General features: G+C 37.6%; 1 protein-coding gene across 4 annotated transcripts in view; it reads left to right on the top strand.

The window, feature by feature from the left end:
- DTNB (dystrobrevin beta) overlaps positions 1 to 13,180 on the top strand; it is a 220,036-nt gene that overhangs the window by 161,702 nt on the left and 45,154 nt on the right. For 3 of the 4 annotated variants that reach the window (XM_045549188.1, XM_045549189.1, XM_045549191.1), the window contains 2 exons: positions 4,660 to 4,749; positions 8,165 to 8,252. In XM_045549188.1, the coding sequence (XP_045405144.1) occupies positions 4,660 to 4,749; positions 8,165 to 8,252 (178 nt within the window). The remainder of the gene's footprint in view (positions 1 to 4,659; positions 4,750 to 8,164; positions 8,253 to 13,180) is intronic. The other variant, XM_045549190.1, reaches the window with a different exon arrangement.

Here is a 13,180-nt window from a genome sequence, read left to right as displayed (position 1 = left end):
ATTTGAAGTTTTGGAGACCAGTCTATGTGAAAGGTAACAGTGGTCTTTTCTCCTCCTAGTCTTACATTTTAGCAGAGGGAAAAGGAAAACAAGTAGATTGAAGTTTAGGTTGAAATAGACTGGACTGAAAGGGATTGCAAGTGGCTAAAGTAACCCTAAATTCCAGTGTGGAGCTAATGTTTGGTCTCTTCCTTCCTGGGTTTCCTGACTCTTGTCTTGGGCCTTCTTCCCTACGCTCCCATTTTAGTGATCCCACATCTGATCTCCTACCCAAATCAGTCTGTACTACAAATTACTAGAAAAATGGTCTGATATAAGAAACAACTTTTTTAAAAGAAAATAGATAATAAGTAGTGTAGGATTGATCCCTGGGGGAAGGGAAGCAAATGAGGAGACCTCTGTGATTGTTCAGGCTTCCTTCCTGGAGGTATTTGCCAAGCTCTAATATAGAATACAGGCAGAGCAAGGTAGTCTTGCTGAGATAAGAGCACAGAAATTGGAGTTTGGGGAGGCTGGAATTTCCCAAGCATAATACCAGAGAGGAGGAAGCTATGCAGAGGATGAGCTCCATAAATCTGCATAGAGGTCCCCTTGAGTCTTTTGCTGTATTTGCATAGAACAAGACTTGACAAGACCAGGTAAAGAACAACTTCCTGAGAAAGAACAACTCGTGGGGAACTGAACACAGAACAACTACCTGAGTTCACACAGATGTTTGAGTTCCAACCAATCAGAGTAAAAAGACATCATTGAATACTTGGGACATTCAGTAAAGGCCCCAGAAAGGCCACACCTTAGCAGCAGGGCCAGAATAGCCCTAGATAAAAGTTACTCTAAAGATGTACTAATGAAACTTAAACACACGCCTGAAAAGGATCAAGCTGGTCCACAAGTAAATTAACTGACTACTGGATTCTTTAAAGGAAGACAACAAAATCCAGTTGTTCAACAACATAAATTCACCATTTCTATCATCCAGTAAAAAGTTAGAAGACATAGGAAAAAGCAGGAATGTAGGACCTGAAACCAGGAGAAAAATTAGTCAATAGAACCAGGGCTAGAAATGACAGACATGATGCAATTAGCAGACATGGACTTTAGAATAGCCATGACAAATATCAAGAATGTAAAGGCAGATATGAACATAATGAGGAGAGAAATGGAAGAAATAAAAAAGAACCAAATGTAAATGTAAATAGGAATTTTCTGCATACATATTCTACTTCAATAAAAATTTTAAAATAAAAAAATGGAGCTCCTAGAGTTGAAAGGGATAATATCTGAAATGAAAAGTCAATGGATGAACTTAACAGTAGATCAGAAATTGCAGAAGAAAGGTTCACTGAATTTAAAGATGTAGCAATACAAACTATCCAAAATGAAGCACAAAGAGAAAAATGGCTGAGAAATGAAGAGCCTTGTTGACATGTATTTCAATGTCAAGCAGTCTAATAGGGGAGAGAAAAAAATATTTAAGGAAAAATGTTTTCCAAATTTTCAAATAAATTTTTACAACTTTGACAAAAACTGTAAACGTACAGATGTAAGAAGCTCTCTGTGTAAGCAGGGTAGACACATAGAAAACCATACCAAGACACATCAGAATCAAATTGCTGAAAACCGGTGATAAAGAGGACATACTAAAAGCAGCTAGAGAAAAAAAGACATGTTACACATAAGGAAGCAAAGATAAGAATTATTGATGACTTCTCATTAACAACAGTACAAGCCATGTTCTCACTTATAAGTGGGAGCTAAATCATGTACACATGGCCGCAGTGTATGGAATGATGGACAGTGGAGACTTGGCAGGTACAGGGGTCAGAGGAGGTGGATGATGGGAAGTTATGTAATGGGTACGATGTATGTTATTCACGTGATGGATACCCTAAAAGCCCTCATTTCACCACTAAGCAATCTATGCATGTAACAGAATTACACTTGTACCCCATTAATTTATACCAAAAAAAAAAACCATAAAAAACAATGCAAGCCAGAAGAAAATGGAATGGTACCTTGAGAGCATGGAAAGAACTTATTTTTCTTCAATCTAAAATGTACATTTCCTAGCTTTATCTACTGGAAAGGCCCAGAAGCAGTGACAACCTAGGGACAGTGAGCACCCTAGTACCCTAATTATGGTCCCTAAATGTTCTTTCCCAGTAAAGGTAACTAGGGATCCTTAGAAGAATGGTTGATTCCCAGTCTTGGGCAGGATACAAGACAAAATGGGGGCATCTTATTGTGCCAGAAAGGAAGAAGGCTAATAAGGTCTAATGGATATATCAAAAGAACACAGGAGGCTACCAACAGGGGCTCCCACAGGCTAAGGGTAGGATAATTTGAGCATCCAAAAGATGATTGGAATGAATTGAAGCACATCAGATGTATAAAAATCCATGAATTCATAATGATACTTAAAAATTCTTTGATAACTATCGAATGTTACTAGTGCACTAACTCATTGTTCTGACTGTTGTTAAATAATGGGAAATGTCAACCATCTGTTTTACCTTTCCTTAATGGGTAGTATTTCAAGATAAACAAATAGAGGAAGTTAATAAGTGCATAAAATTGGAAAAGTCAGCATTTTGTTGCTCCTAATGAAATAATGAATCTAGGCAAGAATCATCAGTAAATGGTAAACCCATTAGGTGAAAAATTGATGGAGGACTTTATAATGGATAGATGTTGACCAATAACATCTGAATCTACTGGTCAATATTTATATTACATTACATTATGTGCCTCCTTTTTTATTTATAAGTATACTATATTCCCTGTGACAGATTTTTGCCACTTAACAAAAACAAAATACAAATGGTCTCCAATGTTTCAATTTAGGATTTTTCGACTTACAGTGGTACAGAAGCAATACACATGTGATAGAAACTGTACTTCAAATACCCATACCACCATTCTGTTTTTCACTTTCAGTATAGTATTCAACAAATTGAATGAACTATTCAACACCTTATTATAAAATTAGAAGATTTTGCCCAACTGTAGGCTAATGTAAGTGTTTTGAGCACATTTAAGGTAGGCTAAGCTAAGCTAGGATGTTTGGTAGCATTTTAAAGGTATTTTCAACTTAAGATGAGTTTATCAGGATGTAATTCCATCATAAGTTGAGGGGCATCTGTAAAAGCAAAAACTGTAGTGAAGCATCTAGATCTAACTACAAGGGATAGAGAAACAAGTTAAATGACACCACAGGAAACAAGTCAAATCCAGAATGTTGGTTAGTCTACAAGATAACCTAGTTTCTTTACAAATAAATGACATAAAAGAAACAGGGAAAAGAGAGAATGGTTATAGGTTAAAAACAGAAACATATCAATCAAATACAAACATAAAAGAACATACCAACAAAATGGAAAATAAGAACCTTGTTTAGATTTTTTTTTAATATTTGTTGTGTACTTTATTTCTATTATTACATTGTAATATATAATGAAATAATTATACAACTCATATAGGTTGAAGACCCTTGCTCTAAATGATCAGGCAAGTCTTTTAAAAGCTGTCTCAGTCCAGTGCTTTAAAAGACACCATTCATTCACAGCCACAAAAGTAATACAAATTAGTATTTTAAGGGAGGCACAATTTAGATTAAGTAAAAATAGTACAATTATTTCTCAAATGAGACTACTTATGCCTTAGTTTAAAACATTGCAACCAAATAGATCTTGATTTTAGCTATAAAAGGACATTTTTTTAAGACTTGAGGACAATTTCATATGGACTGGGATATTAAAACATTCTTATCATTTTTTTTTGGTGTGATAATGGCATTGAGATTATGTGAAATGTTTTCACTGTCTGAGAGAGGTACAGGCTCCAGTACTCCCTGGTGAAATCACTGCCTGGGATCCACTTTAGCTACCCTTCTCTGCACAGAAAGTTAGGGGAAGGAAGAATAAATTAAACAAAATTGACAAAATGTTGATATTCATTCAAGTTTAATGATGGGTACCTGAGGAGTAGTTATTAGATTACTCTCTCTTGTGCAGATTTTAACATTTCTGTAGTAAAAAGTTAAAAAAAGACCATGTGCTTAAGGACCTTCCATATATCTATAAGAGAAAGCTCACTCAGAACGAATAGTGTTATCATACAATTCTAACAAGTTTGTTTCAAGTACCAATTATGTGGAAGAAAAGAGTCTGATGCTAAAGACTATTTTATTTCCTTATAGAAATAAAAATATTTAACTGGTAACATAATACTGAAAATTCTTAATACAGAGAAAAGCTATAAAGGCATAACATTAGGGGATTATAATATATTTAACAGATTCACTGTGCCTCAGTTGTCCTGCCAGAGGGCATTCCCTTAAAAGTATATCCATCATGGAGCCCAGAACCTGGACAAAAGTGGTAAGTGAAGCTCCTGGTGACTCCTCGGGAAGTCCTTCTCAAGGACTGTGATGTCATTCAGCCAAAGCCATTCCTAAAGGACTGCTTTTGTCAAAGGATTTGCAAGACGGATACCTGATGGTGTAATATCATATTCCATTATGCATTTTGGTTTTTTATTGTTTTCTTTATCATGATTTATTTTTTAAATTTTTCTTTGACATTTGCTCATTTTAATCCATGTTCATTTCTTCCTCTGTGTTTGTGTCGCCCTTGCTGTCTTTGCCTCCATTGTTCCTAGGTTACAGTATAGCCAGGATATACCCAGTCACTTGGCCGATGAGCATGCGCTGATAGCCTCCTATGTGGCCCGTCTGCAGCACTGTGCACGGTCAGTGGTGGTGCAGCAGCAGCAGGCGGGTAGCCTGGGGTTGATCAGAGGGAGGGAGAGCTATGTTGCCTGGGGTTGCCAGCTGGAAAAATCTCTGCATGTGGGGTTTTTCTTGAGCAGCTACCAGCTATGTTTGGCAGAGTTAAAATAATCGCTAAAGCATTAGCTTCTACAAGAGAGGGAGCCTTGCCAAGCCCAGGCACTTACCTAAATATACAGTCAGAAATTCTCCCTTAAACCAAGGTTCACTTCCTTAAGCTTACACTTAAAGAGTACATCAGCCTCTGAGAGAGATCTGCAGTTCCAAAGATGTAACAGTCACAGAGGTATTTGATGCAGCCTCTTCCTGTTCATTGTTACCTAAATAATGAAATCTTTCTATTGACATTCAAAGGTTGATCAACCCACATATAGCTCACTTTTTCTAATCTGGGGGATTTGTTACCATCATTCAGCAGAAATCTATCATTGTTGATTATTTAAACCAGTGATTCCCAGCAGTGGTATTGGATCATTGTTACCTGAGGGGCTTTTTTCCCAAACTACATATACCTCCTCCTATTATAATAATTATACGTATTATAATAGCTCCACATATCCCTTACCCTGAAAACTACTATGGTAGTGACTCACTGTTAATATGGGAATGTTAACTATAGTAAAGTTAATCCTTTTTTTAAAAGAGTTAATACCGAACAAAGTGCTATTCCATTTAGGCAGACCTTAAGCCTCCTGCCCACTCCATGCCCACACCCACCACCATTCCTCCAGGAGGATGGCAGGTAAAGTTTAAATAACTAAAGCCATCCTTCCCCTTAACAGCAAAGAGGAGTCATGATGCCAAACAACTTGTAAAACCCTGCTTTGAGATTCTTAGAGAGAAAAACATAATTTATAACCTACACACATAACAGAGACTGGAGCCTTAAATTTTTATCTTAGTTTTGTCCATAGCATGCCATAACTCCTTAGGGAAGTCATCTGACCTCACTCCTACTCCGCATGATAACAGAAGAATAAATTAATAATCAGTGGGGAAATATACATATGAAAAAGACTTTTTAATATTATGCATTGTACCACCTCCCATACTTTTCCCAGTATGACTGAACACCATCATTATTCTGGGGCATTTAACCTATCCCTAAAGCCTTTGAGAAATTGTAGGTACTCTAACATCCCAAGTATGTTTAATAGGCTTACCCTATAAGAGGGAAGGAAGGGGCTGATAATTGTGCAATGTAGCAAGAGTGGCTCATTATCCAACAGATGATTTTTGTACACTCTGTCCCAGCCTCTTAGTCTCTAGGAATACAGCTGTTTCACCCCAGGCAGGACAAATTATGTTTGCCCTTACTAATTAAAAGTTTCCATGATAAAAATAGCAGTAGAATGTTTGACATTACCTAGTAATTTAGCCCAAGAAGATTTATGGTAGGTTTAGCCCAGGTCTTCAAGTCTTACCTAGGCTCCCAGAGCACAAATGGGTGGCCAGTAGGAGAATATGATGAGTGGGTAAGTATTCCATCTCTTCTTGATTTATAGTCTAAGGAACTGAGCCTCACATTTCCTCAAAGAAGTCAGAAATTTCCTAGTTAGCTATTCTGAAAATGAATGTCAACTCAAACAGAAGAATAAGGAACCTTTCTAATTGCCCCGAAATAATTTTCATTGACCTTAAAACCTCTCAACACCACACAGTTCTAGTTTCTGGCTAGAAAGCATAGCCAATTAAAGCAGCCATGTCATCCATACTCATGTATAGACAAATAGGATTAGCCTTCCTAAGGAGATGGAACGTGATAGAGAAAAAGGAGCTCTTTTGCACAGAGGAACCTCTTGTATCCCTTATCAAATAAGAGAGGTCAGCCACTTTAGGCCCCACTTCGTAGGCTACCAGTCCCTCTATAATATTATCTACTTATATTGTTAAACATTCATTTTTGTTGTTTTTTAATTTAAAAAATAAAGATAGGTCTCTTATTTCAGACAGACACCTTTAAGGTAAAAATATTACAGTTCATCTCTGACCTTGGTAGGGGACTTGACCCATCAGTATTCAAACCAGCTGATGGTAGCATGTTCTTCTTACCAGGTCATCTTTTGAGAGGATGATTATACATGCTGGAGACTGACATTTGCACACCTGAAGTTATAGTGTTGACAAATGTCATAGTCAGAAGACTTAAAGCACATTTTTAAAAGTTCATCCTTGAACTTTGACTAAGTTAAGCTTAAAGAATTAGCCACAGAGATAAAAACAGGGGGAAAAAAATCTAGAAACAGTACAGCCAATTCTGTACATGAAAATGTCAGCCAGCTCTTTATTGATTTAGGCTCACCCTTCCCAGATTCCCTCAGTAATTACAACAAGGTTTGTTGAGTATTGAACTCATGTCTCTACATTTTTACATATTACTTGTCATACTGCTAAATTCTGATCAAGGGATTTTAGAAACTCTAAGAATGTAGGGCCAAAGTAGAGGCAAGCCACAACAGCCACCTCTGATCAGTTAGTCATCATCATTATCATGATTACCTTAAAGCATTGACCAGTCTTAAACGAAGAGAATCATATAGCCATAGTCCCTATTAATCTAGGACTGCCTTGGTATAGGTAAATAGCACTTGACATAACATACTAAATTAGTGAGTAATTTCAGAATCAGTGAAAGGTTCCATATTAGCATCCAGTGTACACAGAGCAAGCCTGCTACTCAAGAATTCTTTCATCTAGGTGCCACATTATCTGATGTCCCATCTGAGGGAGGCTTTAAATTTTTAGAGTGCTGATACTCTTGCTAAAGAGTAATGGATTAAACTAATTCACTGTAAGATGGGGCTATAGTTGTAGAATGAGCATAGCAAAAAAACAAGAAAGAAGCATTAAGAGGGTATCTTTGATACCATGGAATCTTCTCCAACTGTATAATATGTTTGGCCTGCCCTGGCCAGGGTTCCCGACTTCTCCTCAGCCAGGGTTAAGTATACTTTTTCTCAGCCCTCTGTTTTTCATGATGCTTTAGTTTTCTCTTGGTCTTTTTGAATTCAAGATCTAAGTCTAAAAAGTCTAAGTGTAGGTCTAAAATGTTTTCAAAACATTTGGTTAGAAATCCCTGTCCCAGACTTTGTGGGTACCCTGTCTTTTCTTAGCCCTTCCATTAAAAAAGAAGTACCCCCTTTAATGGTGGGGTAGCAGTGGGGATGTGCTGCTGAAGAGGAATGACACGTGTGGCCTCATCATTTCTCTAAATCCCCTTTTATCTCAGAAGAACATTAGTACCTATGACCTAAGCCTCCATTTCTTTTGTTATCACTCTTTTTTACAAGCTTTTCTTCATCCATTCTTTCTAAGAATGGAGCATGAACAGGGGATGTTTAATAGATACCTGTTGAATTTTTATTTCCTTGGCAGTGTTCTGGATAGTCCTAGCCGACTGGATGAGGAACACCGGCTTATAGCTCGCTATGCTGCCCGGCTGGCTGCAGAAGCAGGAAACATGGTAAGTAAAGAGAGGATCCTAGCAGAGTAGCAGAAATTAGCATTACTTTAATATACAAATGGTAGGGGGATAGTAAACATGAAGTTCAGGAGAGTAGGTACCTCAGGGACAAGAGGAAGAGGGGAATATGTGTAGACAGGAGATTGAAGGGGCCTTTTGCTTTGTGTTCTCTTGTTTAAAAAATGAATCAAGAAAAATCAAAGAGTCAGAATTTAGTTCTTTAAAAAGATCAATAAAATTAATAAACTCCTAGCAATACTGATAAGTAAAAAAAGGAGAAAATACAAATTACCAATATCAGGAATGAAAGAAGGTGTATCACTATAGGACCTACAGGCGTTAAAAGGATGAGAAGGGAATATTATGAACAACTTTTTCCCAATAAATTTGACAACCTTGATAACTTCAATTTAGACAAATTCCTTGAAAGACACAAATTAATAAAACTGATACAAGAAGAAATAAAAAATCAAATAGTTCTATGTCTGTTGAAGACATTGAATTCAGGCTTGGTGCAGTGGCTTACTCTTATGCCTGTAATCCTAGCACTCTGGGAGGCTGAGGCAGGAGGATCGCTTGAGCCCAGGAGTTTGGAGTTGCAGTAAGCTATGATGACACCACTGCACTCTAGCCAGGTGACAGAGTGAGACTCTGTCTCAACAAAAAATAAATAAAATACTATACCAAAAGGAAGTAACTAAAAGGAGAAATAAAGACCCTTTCTAATAAGAACTGAGAAAGGTAACAGTAAGATATATACTAAAAAAATGATGCTAATAGGTGATATTTGTTGACTATTTACTCTACGCCAGTCATTATTCTAAGTGCTTTGCATAGATTAGCTAACTTCTTATTCAAAACAATCTTGTGAGGAAATTAAGCCTCAGAGAGACAAAGGCACTACTCAGGGTTACATGGTTTGTAAGTGGTCAAGCTGAGGCTGGAGTAGTATTCTGTCGCCTAACTACTGAGATTTAACTACTGAAGGTTGTAGTTCAGGAGGAAAGGAATTAAACCTAGAAACAAAGAGTGAGATGGAAGGAGGAATGATCTGAAGCCAAAACAAGGGACTGTGCCAACATTAACCACATAAAGAGAATTGAGTGTGTGCCCAGTTGGGTATTCAGTGTATGTAACGGCCCTGAGGTTGGAGGTCACATGACCTGAAGATGGCACTGTGGCCAGCACAATAGAACACAACACTGGAATAAAGAGAGGCCCGCCAGCTTGTGCAGGGCCATGTTTTACAAACCCAGAATATCAACTTTAGAAATGTGTATTAATTTATGTTTACTTCTTCATAGGGAAATAGAGTTATGAAAGCTGCAAATGGGGATTCTCATTTTGTTTCTCCCCCTAAAAAAGTAATTTATCCCCTTGGGTTTGTTTAAATTTCAAAATCCTTTTCTTGAGAATCTAATGTCAGCTCACATATCTGACTCTAACATTACAACTCTAAAGGTTAGTGAAGTGGAACAGACTAGAAAAAAAAGTCTGAGAAAAAGAAAGAAAGCGCTATTTGATTAAACTTTACACATGTCCTCAGTCACAACTGTTCAAGTTATTTTAGAAATTAAAATATATAAATAAATTTGTTGAGATAGGCCATGCTGTGATTGAATTTTTAAAATTAAGTATATTTAATGCCTTATCTGGTCTCACTGACTTTACATAGTACTTTTTCAATATTCTAAATGAAAGCTTCAAAGTCATTTGACCTTGAAAAGGAGATTCCAGTACTCCAGTACTGCAAACAGGATGAGTCTCCTTATACCTGATAGTTTCTGATGCCAGTTCTTTTATTCTTACGAAAATGATCATTGATAGGATGATCTTGAGCATGAATACTGATATGGTCCTTTCATCTTCAGTTTATTTTGCAAAACGTAGTTATCTTTTAAATATTGGGTCTCAAAGGATTCTTCTTGACTAAGATTCATGTTAAACAGAAGACTACTAATCCCCTAATCTCACACTGATACAAGTGCTTTGCATAAAGTAGGTGTAGTGTTCACAAGAATTTATTTATAGCCTTCCAGATAAGCTTGATTTTTTTCAAAAACCTTCTTCCACACCATCACATCACTTGAGCAGCCAGCAGTGCACCCTGCAGAGTGCCACAGCTTCTCCCTAGGTGGGAGCATGGCCACGGAAACCTCTTCAGGCTGACCTTTGAAGAAAGACATTTTAGGTTGCTTACATGAGCCAGGAGAGCTAATTTGTTTTCCTGAAGTGCCAAAGTTCCTTTAAAAAAAAAAAAACAGAAATGTGTGGTAAATCACTATAGTAACAGCAAATTCTTAAAGCTTCATCACAAACATCACCAGCATTGGATGTGATCAGATGTTTGGTTTACCTTTAAGGTAGTTTTTTTTTTTTTTCTTTATGAAAACATTTAAAACTCATTATGGGAAAACTTGGAAAAAAGGTGAAAGAAAGGAGAAACCATCGCCCATTGTCACATTACCTCACACTTGCATGTTTCTGAGAAGCCTTCTTTCAGAGAGTGGGGCCCCAGCCTTCACAGCCCCGTCATCTTCTGGATCATGTTCCAGCTTATCCTTCTGGCATGCACCATTCCAGAGGTATCCTCAGAGCTTCCTGGGATTAAAGATCAACAGTATCCTGTGGTGTTTTGCACACATTCAGTGACTCCAACCCCCGCCCCGAATAGTCATTGTTAAACCTGGCCACATATTACAATCATGTATGAAGCATTTTATAAAAACATGCAGATCCTTGGCTTTGCCTCAGACCTACTGAATCAGAATCTCTGGAGTCAGGGCCCATCAATCTTTATTGAAAAAAAGAAAGAAAAGAAAACTCCCAGACTTACGATTTACAGTTAGCTCGGGAACCACAGCCTTAACCAACATTATTGCATTTTTGAGAAAGAGAATAATAATCCATAGCCCTCCAGTTAGCCCAAGTAAGTTGGATGACGGGCAGACTGCCGCTGGGATGTGAAGAAAGCCTAGTTGATACCAGGCACATCTCTTTGGGACGCATCCTGCCAAGTTCATACAGATGGGAGCCTCCAGTCTCTTTTTGGGAGGCTCCCCAAATGCTTACTGCTGGCTTGTAGTTTTCTGACTGTGTCAGCTTTCCTTGGTTTGATATCATTTTCCCAATTTGACTCAGAGGGGCCTTGTTTCTTATCCTGTATTTTTCAGATGTGTCTCCATCTCATTAAAGATGATGAAGCTCTGAGAGCATGCTCATGTAATGGGGAGAGTTAGAGACGTGTTATCCTTCTTAGGATTAAAGGGACTTCAACACCTTATTCTCACACAACAGGAAATGGGTCTCACTCTTGGGAGTCTTTATTCTCAAATATTAAAGCTTTACCTCCTAAAATAAGGCCCTCTGATCCCTGACATTTTTTACCCCTCATTGCTCTGGCCTTAATTATTTATCCACTCAACCTAACAGTTGCATTCATTGTTAGGTACTTGATTATTATTTAACTTTTAGATGATCTCTCATCTTGTGTCTCCTAAACTCATCCAGCTTATACTTCTATGGCATTTAAGAAGTCTTTCCCCTCCAGAGGTTACCCTGCCTAATTACTTTGACCTAATAATAAAATTAGAAGTAATAGTTACCATTCTGAGAGCCATTTGTATGTATAACCTTGTGCTGGATGTTTTAGAAACATTATAGGTAGGTTCTCACAGCAACTCTGGAAGATAGGTAGGATTCCTAATGTGACTTTACAAACGAGGAAACTGAGGCACAGGTTAAATTACCTTGCCCCAGGTCCCCCAGCCAGACTTGAGATTCAAATACAGGTCATGTGACTTTATATATGAGTGTAGTTTCCTTAAATACTCCTCTAAGGTCACTTTCCATATTTATAGTCAATTAGATACACACAACTGGTGTTTGACTTATACATAACTAGTGTTTTTGGTATTTGGTGTTAAGTTAATTGGTCTGCCTTAGATGTGTAGGGAATGTTCTGTAGTGCCCCCGTTTTGTCTGTTTTGACAAGGTAAAGAACTCTGGTTGCTTAGAGCACTGCTTCCAGCCTTGGCTGCACATTGAAATCACCTGAGAAGTTTTAAATACTGCTAATGTCTGAGCCTACTTCTAGAGATCAGTTCAATTGGTCTTGGATAATAGAGCCTGGGCACTGAGATTTTTAAAACTCTCCAGGTGATTGTAATGTGTGGCCAGGTTGATAACCACTGACTGAGAGCAATGTTTCTGAACTTGAGATAAGCCACAATCCCCTTAGCTGAGAGCTGTTAGTTTTAGAGGGCACAAGGCAATCATGTTAGTTTCTCTGTTATCCCTCAAGTTCCTCTCCATGGGGGTTTGCCCCTGCCTGAAGCACTTGTACTTTTACTCTTTCGTGCCACATTTTGCCCTTCAGAAGGCCTCTCATGAGCTCACCTCGGACTAAAATATACTAAATGTTGTTGAGACTTTAGTTGAGCTTACCAAATAAAAGCTACAACTCTGAGCTTATTTTAAAAGTTCAAAAATCTAAATCCTGAAGTTTCCTTAATTTCTGAAACCTGGTTGGTCTGGAATAGGTTGAGGGAAAAAATCTATTGAGGAAAAAAATCTATTTAGGAAAAAGCTGAAAAGGTGCATGTCATTATCTTCCTAGCCAGAATGCAGATTAAATACCACCTCTATCCTAACTTTCTAGGAAACCTTGTTTTCATTTTCACAGCTTAGCAATGCCTATTATTGCTGTAGTAATGCCTATGATGCCTGAGTGTCTTTGACGAAAATATTTCTGGTTCTTTCTTAGGATTTAGGTTTCACTGATTAGAAATAACCCTGGCTTTGAATTTGATATAGGCTTGCAACTTTTCAGTTTTGTAAGTTTTGTTAAGGCCTTGATAAATTTTTTATTACTTCAGAGGTGATCAAGAAACTTCTTGAAAGAACAAATTCTACTTAGTGATACGAGA

The sequence above is a fragment of the Lemur catta genome, chromosome 4 (genome assembly GCF_020740605.2).
Source record: "Lemur catta isolate mLemCat1 chromosome 4, mLemCat1.pri, whole genome shotgun sequence".
NCBI classification, from domain to species: Eukaryota; Metazoa; Chordata; class Mammalia; order Primates; family Lemuridae; genus Lemur; species Lemur catta.
This window is presented reverse-complemented; position numbering and strand designations above follow the sequence as displayed.